The following is a 20,517-nucleotide window of genomic DNA, read 5'->3' as shown; positions in this document are numbered from 1 at the left end:
CAAAACACTATTTACTGGTAGATTTTGAAATCTATGTATAAAGCATTGCATTTCTCAGAATGCTTAAGTACTGCACAACCACAGTATCAACCACACTCCTTCAGATTTCTTAGTACCAGCTGGTGCACAGATAGATGGAAGCTATTTCCTTTCCTCTACACAGACATTGACAGCCCTTGATTCCTGACTTAAAATTACTACACTGATCCTAACAGAAAAGCAATTTCAAACTATTTAGGCACCTATCCTCAATTGACCCAAGAACCTCTGAGATGTTCCAAGTCTTGGACAGACACCATTCTCACAACAGGTGCACAAGAATGTACTCATATCTGTAACTAAAGAAAAACAAAAAAGTAACAAAACAAAACAAACTATACTCCTTTACATTTAATTTTTTTCTTTTTTTAATTAGGAAGGGAAAAAAATTTGCATCAAAACCCTGATGAATTAGTAAACTTCAGTAAAAATTCAGAGGTTTAACTAAATACAGTCTCTAGAAACAAAAACACCTTTTAACTTCCTACTTATGACATGTCATTTCTATTAAAATTTATTACCTGGGTAATTTAAAAATTATTCTGTAACAGAGAATTATATAGAAATAGTCAAAACAAATAGAAGTATTTATTCACAAGAAAGAAAGATATTGGACAGAACTAAAAGTAATAAGTGCATCTCTGTGAAATTTTTTTAGAATTAGGGGTTTGTGCTTATGTTTTATATTGGCAATATATTTATATTCATTGACACATCTATGAACGCTTTGAAAAAGTTTGAATAAAAATGGGTAAACTTACAATGCTGAACAAAAAATTAGTATCTAAATTTTGATTCAAAGTAGCAAAGTCCAAGAAATTTCCAAAGGGTTTAAAGTACTAAAACAATCCTGGTTTCTTTACTTTTCTCCACAGTGCTTAAACACCTGGCCTGCAAACCCAAAAGTAGGGGGAATTTTTTTCATTGATAAAGAGAAAATTACAGCAATGCCCTAAACTATTCCAACTCCTTCACCCATCATAAATTTACCATCAGTAAAGGGAGATTAGAAGCTAAAACCCACAGATACTTGGAAATTTACCATTACAATGAAAACCATCTACTCTGCTACCTCATAGCTGAGCATTGGTAAGTGCAGATACATGGCAGGAAAAGCATAAGGTATCCATGGAGGGTGGAAAGAGGTAGTTTGCATTCCCCCTCTTCATAATAGCTTTCCTTCTGCACTGGATCATGAAAAGCCTGAAGCATATCAGCTACTGTGCTTCCAAACAACAATCATTTTGCATGATTAGTCACAAGAGCTTTCATTAACAAAGCATTAATTTTACAGAAGCAAACATTAAACGTTAGGAAATGTCAAAGTACCCTATGGAAAAAGAATGGCTTCTAGTCAACAGACCCCTTTACAGTCTCCAATGGCATGATATATGATATTTTTTGCACATGTGTTGCCTCATTGTATATACAGGATAATGGAGCTCACTTTGTCAACAGCTGCTCAGTGCTTTGTTTTCCCCTCAATCTTCAATTTGCAGCCTCATGCTTTATTCAATATAGTCAATTCTAAAAAGCTTTGAAAAGAGAATTATTAATTTCCACATAGGCTTCTCTCTTGCACCAATTACAGCATTTCACAAAACACAACAAATATTAATGATTTCATTTTCTCAAAACCCCAAAAAAGTAGTATTGTAGTCCATTTTCCATTGGGGAAGGGAGGTACAGAGATTAAACTAAGAAATTTTCATTAATATAGGATGCCAAGGTTGAGGTGACTGCATTGTATGTAGTTTATTGGTCAAGCCACATCTAACACTCACCTCAGCTGCACGTATCAATACTGAGCAACTCTGAGGTTTAAACCTCTAATAGAAAGAGGAGATGCAAGAGACACAACTCCAGTATGAAATATTCCCAGTAAGGGATGAGTAGTGACCACTTGAAAGTAAGCCTAGTATACAAGATCATCTACTCAGCAAATTCCCCAGCAGAGCCTGGTACAGAATCTAATTTTTCAGGAGAATAATTGTACCAATACTCCAAATGCAATTCCCAGCTTGAAATTTCATTTTCAAAGTTGCTTCATACCACAGCTCTCCTGCTACACAATCCTGACACATCCATTGAACTTTTATCATCACTAAAATAGCATTCCATAAAAAGCCAGCGTGACTGCATACTTAGGATATGTCCTAAAAATATACCAGTACCAAAACTTCTGCATTTTTGAATGCCTGTGACTTTTTTAAATTGAAGAAAATTATTTTTATGTTATCATTTATATGTAGTTTTCCTAAACTGAAAAAAAAGGTCAAAAATAAATTCCACTATCACACTTGTCTACCTGGGGTTCACATGGGTAACTTGAAAACCCTTTTTCAGACATTTTGTTCTTATACTACTATAAAAATAATGACAGGAATTGTCTGCATACCCCATGTAAGAGCTGTGCCTTAATACAATGGGTTTCCTGGACAGTTGCTGGTGGTAGCTATCATCCAGCATAATTGGTCCAGGCCTCTACCACTCTCTTTTCCTTTCCAAATCTTTACCCCAGTCTCACTAGAAATTCATGTGAGGATGGTGAAGCACAGGCACAGGTTGTCCATAGAGGCTGGGGTGCCCCATCCCTGGGAATGTTCAAGGCCAGGTTGAATGGGGCCGTGAGCAACCTGCTCTAGTGGAAGGTGAATCTGCCCACAGGAGGGAGGTTGGAACAAGATGATCTTCCAGGCTCCTTCCAACCCAAACATAGAATCTACAATTCTATGTCTCCCATTTAGCCAAACCAGCTTCCTGACCTGATTACAGGCCACATTATCACCCAGAATTAGGACCTCCTCCTACTTCAAGAAGTTCTCCTTAGACTTACAAAGTCTAAGCAGGATCTTTTAGCTTTTTTTTTCTTGCTCAAGCTCTTCCTCACCACATCAGCCAACATTAGACTTCTTTCCAGAATCTCACAAGAATCTCAATCTCTCTCCTAATCTGCAATACTCTTTTCATTTCTTAGCTTCTCTCTGGATCTTTGTCCAGCAGTTTGGTTCCCCCCAGAAAGCTCATTCCTCTGCAGATGTCTCTTGTCATCCTTCATTTCCATTTTCATTCCACTGGTTCTTCTCTCAATTCCCTCTGCCAAAACCACAGTTTTTCTATCCTTAATTTTGAGCACAACTTCAACCAGCAGGTGCCTACTCTTCCCTTGTCACCAGCTTCTTGTCCCAGACAATTTGGATAGCCCCTATCTACATGCCTACCTTCAGTTGACAACCTTTTCAGCCACTCATCAAGTCCCACTCAGTTTCCCTCCTTCCCAATGCAGTCCCACTCCTGTCACTGATACATCACCTGCCTTTTGTTCCTTCTACTTTGTCACAGCTTCTTCCTCCACATATCTTAAATGACAGGAGATCACCAGCAGCACACACAACACTGAGTTCTCAGCTGTCAATACAGTGCCTGGCTTCATTCCTGCCTTGAGCAATCCATTTCAAGGAATATCTGCTCCCACCAGGGTTGGCATGTATGTAATTATTCACTGTAGAGGGAGTTTAAACAGTTCATTAATACACAGGAGGTGCTAGCTTATGTAAAATAGACAAAGTCATCAGACTTCTACCTACTCAAAGAAAATTTAAACATTCTTCCCTGGTCATGATCAAGCTCCAGTTTCAGGAGAACATGTCTTTACTAAGTTGAACCAGGGAGAGTACTTGTTGTGTTGTCTTTTTATTAATTTTCTTGGGTTTTTTGGTTTTGGGTGGGGGCGTGTGGGGGGGTTAGTTTGTTTGTTCGTTTTGGTTTTTTGTTTTTTCGTATAAGTTACCAAGTAGTACACAAGAAAATTACAACTTTCTTAATCATATGGCTTTGTTTTCTTTCCTCTCTTTGAGCTCAATAACATCTGATCTCTTCTGGATGAAATAAAAAAATCATCTCAGACTGTTTATTGAAAAAAAGGAAAGAAAACAGTAATAGATGCTACTAATTCTAGTAAGTGACTTTTTACATCACATGTACTTGATTATAAGCACTTAGAAGCAGGACTCCATAAGGCAGAGCAGCTTGACAACCTTAATTATTGGAAAGTCCTACCAGCCTCCACAATAACATTTCAAATCATTGTATAAAAACTCCATGGGAACTGCATTATGATCAGTGTAACAGAGCAGCTAAACACTACCTTGGTTCCACTAATTTCAGGTTTGCTTATGCAGATTAAAATTATTCTTCACAAAACCCTCTTCTATATTTTTTCCAGAAAGAGAAATGATGGAAGTGTGAATTTACACAGAAAAGAGTAAAGTCCAATACTGAGCTTCATACTTTCAGAAAAAATGTGAAAGGGAAGAATAATTTTTTATGTTTCAAAAACCAAACCCTCACACAATGCTGATTCCTGATACTACTGCAGCAAGAAGCAATACAGATACTTGGAAGCTGTTCCAAGCATATGATGACAAGAGAAATAAAACTAGGAGCTGAAAATAAACAATTTATTTGATGCAAAAGGATACAGAAGTGGTGCCTCTGCAATGTTTAGGAACGTGTCCTCCTTTCCAGGAGTAATGGCATATATCAACTCCACTTATAAAATAATTCAATCTAATTTGGATGCTATTATTTTTGAAAGGGAGCTCTGCCATCAGTTCCCATAGTTTCTTGTTAGTTTTCAGTAGCCAAAAAAAAAGTTATTTCAATCAAATAAATGTCAAGGCTTGTTCACAGATCTGCATAATGCAGTTGCAGGTCAGCATTGCAGTCACTGAGACAGTAACTCAGTAACTACATATAAACCACAGGGTATATACAACTGTTATATTTTACTGAAATCTGTGCACTATAGATTCAAAGCTGGGGGATTTCCCTCTTTCCTGATTTCTCAGCCAGAATAACACCAACCTGATGGATAATAATTTTCAGGTTTTTCTTCATTTACACATTTTGTATTTCAGCTTCATGTCTAAGGAATTTTTCTTGAATTATGTTTAAAAGCTATTTAGAGACTCCATGAATTTGAAAGAAATTGCAACTAATTGAACTTCTAAGTTATTGAAAATTGGCAACATTGAAAGCAATCAGGACATGAGTTAACAAGAGGCATAGGCAAAGCTCAGTTCTGAGATAGATACTAATATGTACAACCTGGGGAAACATGCTGGAAATATCACATCTGTTCTTTGTCAGGCTGTACTGCCTCAAGAAAGGAAACAGCAACTCTGGTTTGAGCTTAAATGGTGGCAATATTTATAGCAGAACATCTTTTTGCTCTATGCTAGCAGAGTTCAGCAGAGCCAAGTTCTCCCTCTGAAGTATTTGGCAATAGCACAGCTCAGACATTATATAATGCCACAAGCACTTACGTAAGTGCTTCTCCTCAGAAATGCTACACAGCATAATAAGGATCCAAAATCCCATTGTCTAGGTAGATAATGAGAGTCAGAGAAAGTGAATGACTTGCCCTGGGACATTGCTGTGAGTCAAAATCCACCTCTCCAGACCTTTAGCTTATAATTTTAACACTGATCTTCCTATCAGTTTAGTACTTGGTTGGTGTAAATAGAAAGAAAACTCTTTGGGGAAAAAATAGAGCCAATTGTCTCAAAATATTTTATTTTGTGGAAAGAGGAGAAGGGGTACTCCAACAAAGTCCTGATATTTTCCTAATACTTAAGAGTGTTGCCAACCAAATGAGGTCTAAACAAAAATCTACTGATTACACTGAGATCATAAAGTGTCAATGTTAAATTAATTAAGCTAAAGCCAGACACCTGGAAGATGAACTTTGGAAGCTGACATAGTTCTTCTCTCCTCTTGCATTATACAAATTCAACTAAGAGCTGACTACATTTTGAAAAAGCCACGCCCTGTGAATGAACTCTTTTCATCTGTTATTTTTATATGCACATCTTTGCCCCAGGATGGTTAACCTATTTGAATTCATTCAGAAAGAATCAGCAAATTACTTGAAAACATAGAGGAACACTGCAATATACAAAGGTGACATCCCAGTCCTATTCCTAACAGAATATTTACATAAAACATTTGATGGAGAACTTACATTTTCCTAAGATGATAATTGTAGAGTATGCAACATACACAAACCCAACCCTCAGCATCCTGATGGACATCATTTTCTTTCAAGAAATCCATATGAGGAGTTCCACTCCCTTAGAAAAAGCACTCCTCAACTGGATTCAACAGAGCTTATTTGGTTTCACTATTGGAGCACATCCACAAAAATAACTTCATCTCTCTACAGTCCTAGCTTTTGTAAAAGATATCAGTTGCTACATTCTTCTAAGAATTGTACAAAATAGCAGCTACAACATGACACTGCACTCAACATGTAAACAATGAATTACGAATATTTTCAAACTTATATCCTTTGAAGTTATTTTGGAAACAGCCAAATGGATTAAGACAAACAGTTTAAGACAGAGAGAGAGGTTTCATGAAAAATATGGTGACTCACTGATTATTCCTTATCGACTGTTTCAATTTTCATAAAAACTTCACTGCCTTATTGCCAGTGCTAATATAAGTACTCAACAGGTAGCAAAGCCACAAATATTTTTATGATTGTGGAGCTAAATAGTTTTCCAGCTCTGAATCTAGTCTTGAAAAAATCTGATCATAAAAATGTGTGAGTGCATGTTAGAGCAAAATTAATTTGCTGAATCCTTGCTCCATCTTACTGTCAAACCAGAGCTATATAACTGAATTAGGATTAATAACTATTCATTAAAATCTAGCTCTAAAACACTCTAAGAATGTAATACAGTCTTATTTCTCTCTGCACTGAAAATATTATTTATTTTTAGCATATTGATATTTCGCATGGAACACACAGTAAATGCATTAACTCCACATCTTAAGGAAAATCAGTCTCTGCAGACAGAATTGTGCTTCTTGATGTATAAAAGTACATGTGACAGCCTTGAGAATCAGCAGCTGAGGCACAAACCCTAAATAATAGGCTGAGCTGAATATTACTAATTAGAGGCCAGGACGTGCCTACACAGAGACACAATCTGTACCAAAATTCAACTTCAGCAACTCAGTTCAGCAATTCAAAGAAATCCAATGTCTTTGAATAAAACCTTTCCATTAATTGGATTTCTCAAAAATTCAGTTCATAAGAGGTGGTTTTTCACTACGTGCAGTTACAATTATCATAAAAGTAATTATTTAAAATAATTTTTAAATGCAAAGATGACCAGAAAGTTTTCAGAATATCTAATTACAAAAAAAAAAAAAACTAATTAAATGAGCTATTGAGCTTCTAATTAGAAGTTACAATTATGTTCTAACAATTGTATTCTTATTTTCCTACGTGTTTCCAATAGAAGGGAGAATATTTTCAATTTTATACTTGACATCTTATTAAACTATTCACTTTCTTCCTAAATACTTAAAAAAAAATTAAAACTCATTTTATAAAAAGCGAATAATAGAGAATAGACTTTAATGTTATATGCACATCTCATAGAATCATAGAATATCCAAAGTTGGAAGGGACCCACAAGGATCATCGAGTCCAACTTCCTGCCCTGCACAGCGCCATCCCCAAGAATCACATCTGCACCCAAAAGTGATGTCCAAACTCTGTCAGGCTTAGTGCTGTGACCACTTCCCTGAGGAGCCTGCCCCAGTGCCCAACCGCTCTCTGATAAAGAACCCTTTTCTAATACCCCTCCTAAACCTCCCTGACTCAGCTTCAGGCCATTCCCATGGGTCCTGTCACCTCAGAGAAGAGATCAGTGCCTGCCCCTCCTCTTCCCCTCCTGATGAAGCTGTAATTACAATGAGGTTTCCCCTCAGACTACCCCAGGCTGAACAGACCAAGTGACTTCAGCTGCTCCTCAAATGCCTTCCCTAAAGGCCCTTCAACATCTTCATTGCCCTCCTAGATGTGAGACAGATTTTTGACAAACTCAAAACACATCTTCAATAAAGAATCTTTTTTTAAGTTGTTGGGCCAAATCACTGGGGCTGATTTTTCAGAAGCTTTCAGCAAAATTATTTTCTTCTTATTTTCACCTCATTTTTGCCATAAAGAGGAGTTCAGGTGTTTGCAACACCAAGAATAAAAAGGAAATACATCTTAAAGTGTTGACCTGCTTCATTACAGAACAAATGGGAGATCCTTTCATGAAGAAGAAAGCTGTGTAAACCAGTGATAGCAGCTAGCACAATAACTTGTAAAATATTTCAATTATATTTAATTATTGAGTATTTCAATTATATTTCATTTGACATGTCAGCTCTATATATTACAGTGTACATTATTTCATGAACCTTCTAAACCCACAAATCCAATGTACCTACATTAGGTATTCCAAAATTTTGAACAAAGTTTTAAAATATATGATAGTGCTGTTAACCTATGAACACTCACACAGATTCTACACATCTCAATCATGAAATTTGGAAATTATTTCTTTTTTCTGTAATCACTTATTTTCATCTAAGCAAATTTTTTAACTCCTATTCCACCACTGAAATGAACAAAAATTAGATTAGCCATATCACACTTTCCAGACCTTAAGTATGTTGTTTTGCAAAATATTATTTAAGAAAACAGTTTAAGAACCGAAAGTTTTACATTTAGGAGGTGGAAATGTATGCCATATTTTACTGTAAAACTTTCATTAACTGGTTTTTTTTTTCCTGTAGAAGAACCACTGTACAGATAATTTTATACAACTTACCAAATATCTCTCTGAAGAGACACTGACTAAAATCAGATCATCTCCAACTCGCACTTTTTCTCCTTCTGATCGTTGCTTGGAAGCAGGATGTATGGTCCACCAGCAAGCCTCACCTAATGTCAGCATTGAATACCAGCAAAGAATGAAACAAGAAAGAAAGAGCCCAATGTTACTGATGCTACTGTCACACTTGTTTCAGTCTTAAAAGTTCCGATCCAGTTTTCACTGGGCTAAACCAAGTGTCCACGTGTTTTCCATAACTAGCATCATTCCTGCATCACCTTGTTGGAACTCAGCTCTAAATAATACACATAAGCAAAAGAGTAACTGGAACAGTGACTCCAGAGTTGAATAAGGTGATGACTCTCTGTGCTCTCTAGGCAACCTGGTCCAGGCCGCTTTTGCTAAACAATTCCCTGTCACCTTCATTACAGAGTTTGGAAAAGACATTGAAGAATATTTTACTGAGAATCTGGACAAAGAAATAGAGCAACCCATAACTAAGGGCAATGAAAATAAGCATTTACATACCGCTTAAAATAATATTTGAAAGATCACATTAATCCAAATTCAAGTATGTTCTTCAACTTTTACTGACTGTTAGTGCCTCTAACCCCCCAGAATATGTGCAAATACTGAAATCACAAATTCTGTTCCCGTGATAAATCTTGTTTTCAGATGGGCTTCTTTAACTAAAACCATGCTATTCAGAAAAGAACTCAGATCTGTGAACTGTTAAATTGTTGCAGCTGTTATTTTTACTAGTCCTATCTAAAGCAAAGCTTTAAAAATCAAGTAAATAATCTCATTAAGCAATTCTTAGACTTTTATTTTTAGACTGACCTCATTCTTCATTTGATAGTCTTTTAAACTAGTGGTTACCTGTTGTGTCCTCTTGCAATCCTACATCAAATGCCAGCTTATCCATTGATGATCGAGATGTAGAGAGACAGCATAGGTACTACCAAAAGAAAAAAGCATACATTACTTGCTCTGCTCACTTCTAATAATATAAAAAGCCATCAACCACTAACACATGATTACATATTCTTAGATTATCCCCATTAGTTATTACCAAGAACATGTATGCCCGATAAACTGAAGTGCACTCAAGGAGTCTTGACAAAAATATGTGTTCTAAAATAACCTCTCAGTCTACCCAGGTTATCTTTTCACTGAGATGGGAATACTAAGAGTGGAAAAAATGTAGTTAGTTGCATCAGATTTCAGTTCCATGAAACCTCACTTTTAGGATAGGAATTTGGGACCTGTATAATTCATCAGGGAATTTCCAACTAAGACTTCTGTCCAAAATACATGTAAGAAGAAATCTCCTTTTCCACTCAGTCTCTAACATGCTCAGATTGACAGCAAGGTGCCAGCTGTAGATTCAGTCACAGCTTACGCAATATGGAAAATCCAAGAGGAAAGAAATGAAAAGTCACCAACTCAGACTGACAAATGGGGGATTCAGCACTAGGGGAGCCAGACTTGGTTTTGGCACTTAGCCAGATACAACCAGCTTGGTTTTGTATTTCTAAGAACCTACCCTTCCTAAAGGTTTCTAGGAACCACAGTAAAATGCCTCTGGTGTGAGTAATTCTCCAGATATCAGTAAATGGTGATATTCTGGGCACTTTCAAAAGTAACTTTCATATAAAAAAGAAATCACTGCTGCTCCCAGCTGATGTAACACAGTTACATACCATGCCGCTGTAGGAATGGCGCAGCAAGATTGCATGCCCGTAGAGCAGGGTTCGATGTCCACCACCTTGTGCAGACTGAAAGGGAAAGAGAAATTATATATATATTGGTATGTTTTAATAAAATGGAGCCTTTTGAGAAAGAAAGAAAGATGAGAGAACACTGTGTACTTTGAGCCATCACTTGTTTGGTAAAAAATATGTTCTAGAATCTCAAATCCTTTTTCCTTGTGCTTAGAGGCTGAACTGCCCCTAAGAGCAGCTTTGACGTGTGTCATGCTACCCTCTACAAACTCATCTATTGTTAAATGTCTCCACATTCACCCATTTTTCCTACAAATTCTATCCTTCCAAGATAGATGGTTAGCAGAGGGAGATTTTTTAATATTCTCCTTATTTTACCAGAGAGTAATGTGGTCCTCAGCCACAGTGAATACCATCAACCTGCAAATTGCATTGTCCCACACTGCTTTAATACTATCAGAGAGAATTCTTTATCTGCTAGGATAGGTAAATGTTCAAAGACATCCAAGCTAACTCAACAGTACTTGGGGATTCTGAAAATTCAGAAATCATATCCAAGTAATTCTTCCTCTTGAGAAACAACATAAATCTTGAGTAAAAGAAAATTTAAGTGATAAAATTCACTTTTATTCCAAGAAACTACAACCGTTTCCCCCCAGTATTTTTATTACAGTTTCTATTAATCAATAATCAGTTTAATCACTCATTAAAGAATAAATAAATCTTGTTAAGGCATGAGTAAGCCTCAATTTCTCCTGAAGATTTATGTATTCCTTATGTTGAAATGCAGATGACTAGCACTGGACAGCAGCAGAGACTGTCTTCAAGACACTGTCAAGAGCTTAAGTTCATACTTCTCTGACAGAACAACTCACATAACATTATGCACAGCACACTCTCCAAGAAGCAGTGATAAGTAAATATTTTATGAGTCTATAGATGTGACAGCTCCATAAGCAGCATTACTCTTTCATATAGGAATCCTATATTTAATTTTAAATGCCAATTTCTTATGGCATTTATATTCTTTCTTTTACCATAGAATACTGATCTGTTTGACTGGAACATCATATTCATTACAAAATAAATATAAAAAGAATCATACTGTCTTACATCTCTGGCAGCTACATTTCAGTGCTGAAGATCAATTTAACTGAATGGCTATGATAGCAACACACAATTATTTCCCTTCCATGTTTATTTGTTGTTCTTCTTTATCTTTTACGAGTTAGCATTTATTGAACTTTGAACTACTTGGTCAAGGAAAAAAAACAAGAGGGGTAAGTGGTGAAGCACCAAGCACTTCAAAGGTAATAATTTTAGCATTTTTAAGAAACTGCCAAGAGTTTCTGGCTTTCATGTTTATTGAGAAAAGAGCAGCTTGATGGACACAAGGTATATTTTGACTGTCAACAAACTGCATAGCAGCCAAAATGCAGGGAGGCACATTGAAAAATCTCTTAGGAAGACTGAATGACATGAATTTTTACTAAGAAATAGTCAAAGTCATGGAGTTTGTCACAGGCACAGTCTTGACAATAAGATATGAAAACTTAGCTCTGAACTACCATTAGCACCACCACTTTTTCCAAAGGCACAAGGAAAGAACAAGGCGTTTGATAATGTTTGTCACTGTGCCAAAGATGAGCACTGAATGTCTGCTACTCATCCCACTATGGAAGAGAGAAAAAACTGCTGTGAACACACTGCCCTACCAGCATTTCAGAATTACCTGCAAACTTTATCAACAGCACACACAGGTACCCAACTAACAAAGTCAGTAATACAAACAAAATATCAAAATTTCACCAGTATTTTTATCAAAAGTATTCTATTTTATTATCCCATAAATTAGATATCTAACATAAAGATTTGCCTGTTTCACAAAAGCTGAGAACAGCATAACCCACAAAATCACAGCAATATTAGCTTGCCCTTACTTTGGCTATATTGATTTGTCTGTCTAGCACCTACTTTGTTAAATTCTCACTTGTAGCTGAACAGAAGAAAGGTAGGTTCTAAAAAGTACAATCACTATTGTGAAATATGGAGGATTTTCCAATTCTCTTTTTTTCAAGAGGATTAAACAATTCTTTTTAATTAGTGCTACTTTGTCCATTAGAAGAATGCAACCAAGTCTGCAGTTTGTTTCTTAAATGTAAAAATCATTTACAGCATTTTCCACTTAAGGATTTCTGAGAGGCAATCATAATCAAACCATTCTTTTGGAGACAAAGGGAAAAGATGAAACTGAAAAATACAGAAAAGGATAGAAAGCAAGGGTGGCTCTATAAAACTCTTTCCATTTTGGAGCTTGCCTTCCAGGACATGTACATACCTGTTAGTTCATTTCCTATTTTAACAGCTCATTTCATAACTACATACTCAGCATTTATCTTCATGCCAGAAACTGCACAGCAAGTAGCTTTTGGACCATGATTGCCTACTGAAATATTCTTTGATTTTTAAAATGATTAATTTCATTTCCAGCAGAAAACTTTTAAATTTTCCACATTAAAAAAAATAAAATTAACAACTGGACTTCTCTGGCAAAGATGCAACATTCAAGATGATATCTGACACTAAAGTTTTATCAAATTTATTGTAATGTTGCAATAATACCATTTCAGAAGACCCTGCAAGTAAGAATACTTGGAAGCCACAATGCTGACTAATTCAATCCATAATGCCCACAGATTTTTGTACAGATGTATGAATGGCATTATAACGCAAGGCAGTTGCTAGCAACCACATTATTTATCATGAGTCTTACTTTCTTTATGTTTAAAATTTCCAATTTTCAGAGTAATTTCCAAGTTGAACAATATATTCATAGTTATTCCTTGAATAAAACCAAGCTGAACAAAAATACATTTGTTTTCAAAGAATAACTTATCCATTGAATTACTACAAGCTATGTCATTCAGGAGCGTCAATTATATTAACACAAAACTCTTCACATTTTATTCCCCAAGAATGTGGGGTATACAAAAATACTTAAAAGTTTTCAGAACTGGCAAACACTAAAGATAATTTCAGATTGAAAGTATACGGAACTGACAAATTCACACTGCTTGTGAAAACTTAATGTAAACTGCCCATCTCTAATGCAATATTTCTGCAGCTGGAATACAAGATTAATTTGGAGTCATCTCATTACCCAAAAGTCATTTCTAAAGAAAAGGCAATTTAGAATGGAACAACAAGAATTAGAGCTGAATAAATTAGCATTCAAAAAAACATAAACAGCTTTCAAATTCAATACATTAGAAGACCAGGCGATGACAGATTATTAAGATCTGAGCTGTTTAATTTGATGAAAAGAGTGTTATCATAAACCAAAATCAAAAATAATAAGCTAAAATTTGGAAATATATTTTCCATGTTTTCTTAATAGAACGATGATTAAAATGCCAAAAAGCACTCAAAACATACAACCTAAAAGCTATGTAGTAAAATGTGGACATATAGAACCAAAAAAAGATCAATTTTACCAGAAATACCAACCCAATATGGAGTAAGATATGTTATGCCTGATTCAACCACCCCTTTGTAGCAGTACAACTTTGCACTTACATGACTGTCACAGGCACAGACATGTAATTAATCACCTCACAGACCAAAAGACTCACACAACAGCACCTGCACTGCTGTGGTGGCTGCACTGCTGCACTCCTGGACACACAGGAGAAGCTACAGGAAATTAATCATGGTCACATGAATACATGTTTTAAAACCATTTGTGCTTTTGGGAACCGCACTATGAGACCTTTTATAGGATGGTGAATAACCTTGTGGAATCCATGATTCTGAGTCACCCATTGCCCTTCCATTCTTTTTACACTAAGAGCCTTAAAAAACATCCCTTAGACCAGTGACAACTCTACTGCAAGCAAATGCTGATTTTTTTAGCTGAATTTTCTTCACAGGTCTGCACAATCTTCAAATGTGTGAGAAAAGAGGAAAAAGCTCTGACCTTCAGGGAGGTACCAGAGAGAGAATCATGTGAAAGCATTTAGAAGTATTTAAATAAGAAAGTTATTTCAATGTTTTGTATATGTAAAGAAAAAGCTTCTAAAAATGTTATTATTCAGAAATAAAATGCTTAAGAAAGCCTGACAGCAGTTGCATTTAACACATGACTATTCAAACAAGTCTAGTCACCCACAAAAGCAATTTAAAAATACTGAATGTGTCACACAGGAACTGATTCACACTCTAGAAACATTCATACAAAATAACATAGCAAGTTTTTTAAGAAGAATATAAAGGCTTTACCTGGTTCATTCCAAGAGAGGTCCATATTACTAGAATGGAATTACTGATGTGCTATATGGAAAATGACAGTACAAAGACTAAAGTGTAAGGAAAATAGCTTTGATAGACTTCAAAAATAATTTTTAAAAAATCAAATGAAACAATGAACTACATCAGTAAATTCTTCAAAACTGCAGTCCATACAACTTATAGTTGTGGTATAGTATGACTTAACCACAATCAGCTGTACAGCCTTCTATTTCCTCTGTGCCCCAGATCCAGCCCTAACAGTCTAGATGGAACTTATGACCAATCAATATTGCTTTTAATGGGTTTCTAAAAAAATACTATACAACTGCTTTCATGGCACTGAATACGGTAAAGTGGTGGTATAATAAAAAGAAGCAAGATGTGCCCCATTTTTATTCGCAAGTGTTTTTCAAGGCAACTACTGTAAGACATCATTAGAAATTTCAAATATGACTATAAGCGGTTGTTTCATAGGTACATTGGAATAAAACAATGTCTTTTAAAGGTCTGACTACTCATACTTCATTAAAATGGAACACATTGGCACTGGCCATCTTGAAGTTAGATGCTGGAGACAACAGCATGTTAAACACGTGACACCAATACTTCCATAAAAACACTTGCACTTGTGAATACAAAAGGCATCATGCTCTCCGTCACAAGGGTGTTCCAAGTGTCATGAAGTTCAGGAGCTTATACTGTTAGAAAACTACAAAGTTATTATAAAAATACTTCTAAATCTAGAAACTTAAGACTAAATGGATAAACAGAAGTAGAGAATTAAATACAGAATAACCTACAGTTACCTTTTAAATGTAAACCTACCGCAAGTACAGAAATAAACCAAGCAGGACATTGTAACCACCGCTGATGGAAATGCTAAAAAATTATATTTACCTAAACAAGGACATGTTTTTCCAAGTGACAAAATCTTTTCCAAGTCCCTTCCCCAGGATCCACATTGCAGCTGTGAATGTTTTTCATTCAAGAGAATTTATTACATTCTGAAATTCTGGTTTTGATCCATTAGAAAGAAATCAAATAGGAAACCTGGGTCTGACCACATTTACTGGCATGAAAAAAGGCAACTACCATGCATTCTGAGCAAAAGTGTATTTAGGCTCTGGTGCTCCCAGTCTGAAACAACCTGTGCCAAGATCAGAGATGTAAGGCTGTTGACATCAATGCCTTTATCAAGATGCTGAAGAAAGCTTTTAAAACCAGCAGGCTAATATAAGTATTTATTGTGAGCTAGTTACTGGGGAAAAAAAAAAAAACACAAACCAAAAAAAAACAGTGACTACACAAGAAACATGTGTTTTGTTTATATAAAATTCTTTGCAACTTCCTTCATTTAAGCAAATTAAAGCTTTCTATTTAAGCAAACTGCAAGACAAAACAAAAATTATTGAAAGGATGTGGAATACACGTAAATCTTGAAAATTTTGAATCCTCACTTAGAAGAAGGAAAACCCCAGATGGCAGAATTAGTCATGAAGTGAAAGGAATCAAGAAATTAATAAAGGGACCTGGGAGGAATAGGAGGGAACAATGTTCCACAGTTTAAAAACCATCCCACCGTGATTCTATACATAAATACTTGCACGACACTACAATCATTTCTGTAGAGGAAATGATTCTCAAAATATTTCCATAGCAATGTAATATCTATTCACCTATTGACTTCATTATTAATGTGCAATTTGTCAACCTGTTTTAGACCAATGTTGATGGAGGCCAGTATTTATCTAAAATCAGCAATGATGCAGTGCTACAAGCTGCCTAGAATAGGAGGCCACAACAGTAAGTGTTCAACAAGACCTCTTGCTCCCCACAAGTACATACTGTCTAAACTCTTTCACTCTGAACACAGCTTCAGATGACTAATGAGAGCTTCTTTCTGATACCAAGCAACAGCCAGCTGGAAAACACAGGAAGGCTTGTTCTCTTAATATCACTATGATAAATTACATGGAAAGCTGGAAATGAAGAGCTAAAAAAATTTTTTTATATGGTGGGTAGTCTTTGGCTAGATGCCAGGTGCCCCCTAAGCTGCTTTATCACTTCCTCATCTCAGCTGGACAGGGGAGAAAAAGTAAGATGGCAAACAGGAGAGATAAAGCAGTTTACTAAAGCAGAAGTGAGAGGTCATGCATGCAAGTAAAGGAAAAAAACAAAAAGATTTTATTTGCTACTCCACATCATCAGGAAATGTCTGGTCACTTCCCCAGAAGCAGGGCTTCAGCATGCTTCATGGTTGCTCCAGAAGCCAAATGCTGGAAACAACAAATGCCTACACTTTCTCCTTTTCATAGCTTTTACAAATGAGCTGGCATCATACGGTATGGAATATTCCATTGGTAAATTTAGGTCTAGTGTCCTAGGTGCGTCCCATCCCAAGATCTTTCTGACATCAGCCCACAGATGAGAAGTGGAATGTTGGAGAGACAGCGCTGATGCTGTGCCAGTGCTGCTCAGCAATAGCCAAAACACTGGTGTGTTATCAACACCAATGCAAAGCACAGCACTGTGAGGGCTGCTGTGGGGAAAACAAACTCCATCTCAGCCAGACCTAATACATTTGATGACAATGCACTCAGACTAATGTCACTGAAGGCAACTAAATAGCCAGCGGATAGAAAAAAGGTTCTTTTGGTCAGTAATTCAGCCCACCTAAAATCTGAGCATTCTGCTGGTGGTTACACAGAGAGCTGAGGATATCCATGGCTCTAAGTCTGGCATTTCAGTTTTGCCAGTTGAGTGCCAAGCAGAGTCCAGAAAACCCAAGCAGTGGTGAAAACAGAGTGTGTGGAAACAGGCTGAATCACTGCAGAACTTGTGAAGTAACCCTGGAACAGAGCTAGAAGGCTTGTGAGACAAGATTAGTCAGGAAAAACTAAACTGATGCTTGGAATACTAACACTGGGAAATTAAATCTCAAGCAACATCAGAGAACTTGAAAATGCTGGAAGCAGTAAAGACTACAAAGTTACAGAGACTAAGCCAAGAAGATCTACATCTTCTTCTTGCTCGTAGAAGTATGCATTTTTGTTTTAAAATCTTGATACAAAACAGAAAGAATTTCCTCTCCGAAGATACAGCATCCAGGCCCAGAACCCTTGAATTCTTCTATGGAAAAAAACAACAATCCTAACACTTTTGCAATCATTGTGCTCTTGGGTTGCTGTTTCCAGTGGTTGGCACGGAGCAACTAGAATTTAGTTGCTTAAAATTTAAAGTTACAAAGTAAATCAGTTCACTGACATGAGGCATTGAGCTAATATTCCCTCACGCTGCTCCTATCACATAAGAGCAATATCAAAGGGTGAATTCAAACAGTCTAAAAGACCTTTCTTAGTCTCACTGTAGCCTACACACCACGTTACATGAGAACAAACAGGAAGTTGAACCTCTCAAGATATTATATATGCTATACATATTCATGTCTTTATACTTTACTCTTAAACCACTATAGACTTTCTGTGAAATTCACTATCAAACAGAAAATGCTGCAAAAATTCAGTCATAGAGTGCAGTATGATTGATGACTGCTGATACCTACGCCCAGATAATGATGGCCACTGTGACAAGCAAAAAAAAGTAACAAAACAAACTTCTTTTACTAACTTGATCAGCAGTTACCTCTGATTTTGTGGCAGGCCAAAAAACCAAAAAAAGCTAGAAAAAAGACTACAGCTAAACTATAGGTTTCCTAAAAATGGCTTGAATTTAAAGCTGCATCACAACATGTAATTTTGTTCTATATAAATATCACATAAAAATCTGAATTAGAATAAATCAGCTGGCCAGAAAAACCCCATAAGCATGTCTTATTCACAGAACACAGAAATATTTTGCTATCTACATTAAAAAGCCTGGAATAATTAGAAATTATGACAAATACTTGTGCCAGCACCATGCTAAATGATCCCAATTTTGCTAATATTGACCTGGTGGAAGGCAGAATTAGAAACACTTCAAATATACTTCATTATTAATATTTTTGACACTACATTTATGTTATCACTTTCCTAGCAATGGTAAACATCACAACAATGAATAGCAGACACAGCAGTAAAAATTAATCAAAAGTAAATAATATTGATTGTCTGCTTCTAGATTTATATGTAAAACAAAGATTTATATTTATGGGTGAGGCAATACTTCCATTACAAATGCCTACTTTCAAGCACTTCCAGTGTTTTGGAAAAGAAATCACCCAGGAAGATAAAATTTATCGGTTTCTCCTTTAGCCTAGTGAGGATTTCTCTTCCCCTATTCTCCTCCTCCTTATCTGCATAGAACATAGAAGAAATAATAAAAATCTTCCTGGTTATTTTAGAGCTAAATAAGCAGAGGAGGGAGGCATTTTTCACAGGTTAAGGATCGTGACTAAGCTTTTTCTGTTGTTGAACAGTACAAGGAATGTGAATCATCCTTGTCACTCAAGAAAGAAACTCACAGATAAAGAATAAGACAGCCGAGTGGGAAGAAAAGATGGATCAGCAGAGGAATCATGCTAAGAAAACTCCTCTGACATCATTAAATCCAGCCCTTAAAATAGAACTGCTTATCTAGCTGAGAATTGCTCACTTTTGGAGAGTGACAGTGAAGCAAGACCATACCATAGAAAAGAAAACTCTTAGGGGATGAAAATCAGTAAAGAAATCAGTTTATATGTTGAATTGAGAATAGACTGGTAATTAAAGTAGAAAATGGATAAGCAACACATTTTGGAGAAAACTGCAGGTAATTATTTAATGCTAGTTATTCAAAATGCTTGGAGGTTCGAGTGCTTCATCATATTTTTAATGACACAAAAAAAAAAAAAAGGCAAAAAACAGCCCCAAGAAACAGAGCTCCAACAAATGCCAGTGACAGCCCCATGCCAAAAATGGGCATCCAAATGGGCATCCCAAATGCCCAACCACCCCACAGGTGAGACACAAAACCATCCAAACAGCATTATTGTGACAGAAGAAACAATGTGCTGTCCCTGCTTTCCTAAATGTTTTACTGTAACTTCTTTTATTTATTCATTGTGTCAAGATTTTGTATTCACCATGTAACACTACACTTTCACTGAAAGGATTGGTATGAAGTGAAAATTAGGGAAAGCAGACAAAAGTCCTTTCTCTACAGTCTGCCTTTGGTCCTTCACAATCATAACCCCAAAACAAACCAGAGTCATCATGGTTTCTAAATTCAAATTTTTTTTTAATTCGGTATGTTTTAGGTTCAAGAAGGTGAGTTTGATGTTGTTGTTAAAAATTAATAAATAGAATTAATTAAATTGTAGGAATACATAGGAAGTATAATACCAAATGTTTAACTTCCTTACCTTCATCATAAATTTCTGTAGATCCATGAGAAGGGGAAAAAAAAAGAGAAAATGTGAAATGAACATTTGCTTTCAGGTGCATAAAAATGGGATTTGTTTCCCCTGAAAAAGTGAGTGGGATACACTCACTAGAAACCACATTTAAAAGGAACATTTATCATTGCAATTAACATAATTATAGCTCATGCTAGAAAGCAAAACAGCTACTCTGAACAAGACTATCCTTTTTTTGTTGTTGCAATAGTTTTCTCAGATTTTTCTTAACTTGAAATAATATAGCACATGAGACTCCTATTGCTTAAAGATGAAACACAGTACAAGCAAAACAGGAGCCATGCCTGATCATCTTAAACAACTTGTTCTGATGAGTTTCTAAAAAGTACAATGTGAGCTGTTAAATCCTGCACTCAAAGTGCACTGCTGAAGAGAAACATCATTATTGTAG

At 36.0% G+C, this 20,517-nt stretch overlaps 1 protein-coding gene across 4 annotated transcripts in view; it reads right to left on the bottom strand.

The window, feature by feature from the left end:
* RYR2 (ryanodine receptor 2) overlaps positions 1 to 20,517 on the bottom strand; it is a 379,393-nt gene that overhangs the window by 215,227 nt on the left and 143,649 nt on the right. For all 4 annotated transcript variants that reach the window (XM_058020341.1, XM_058020342.1, XM_058020343.1 and 1 more), the window contains 3 exons: positions 10,424 to 10,498; positions 9,600 to 9,678; positions 8,718 to 8,830 (listed from right to left, as the gene is read on the bottom strand). In XM_058020341.1, coding sequence (XP_057876324.1) covers positions 8,718 to 8,830; positions 9,600 to 9,678; positions 10,424 to 10,498 — 267 coding nt within the window. The remainder of the gene's footprint in view (positions 1 to 8,717; positions 8,831 to 9,599; positions 9,679 to 10,423; positions 10,499 to 20,517) is intronic.

This window comes from Melospiza georgiana, chromosome 3 (assembly GCF_028018845.1).
Source record: "Melospiza georgiana isolate bMelGeo1 chromosome 3, bMelGeo1.pri, whole genome shotgun sequence".
Classification (NCBI taxonomy): Eukaryota; Metazoa; Chordata; class Aves; order Passeriformes; family Passerellidae; genus Melospiza; species Melospiza georgiana.
This window is presented reverse-complemented; position numbering and strand designations above follow the sequence as displayed.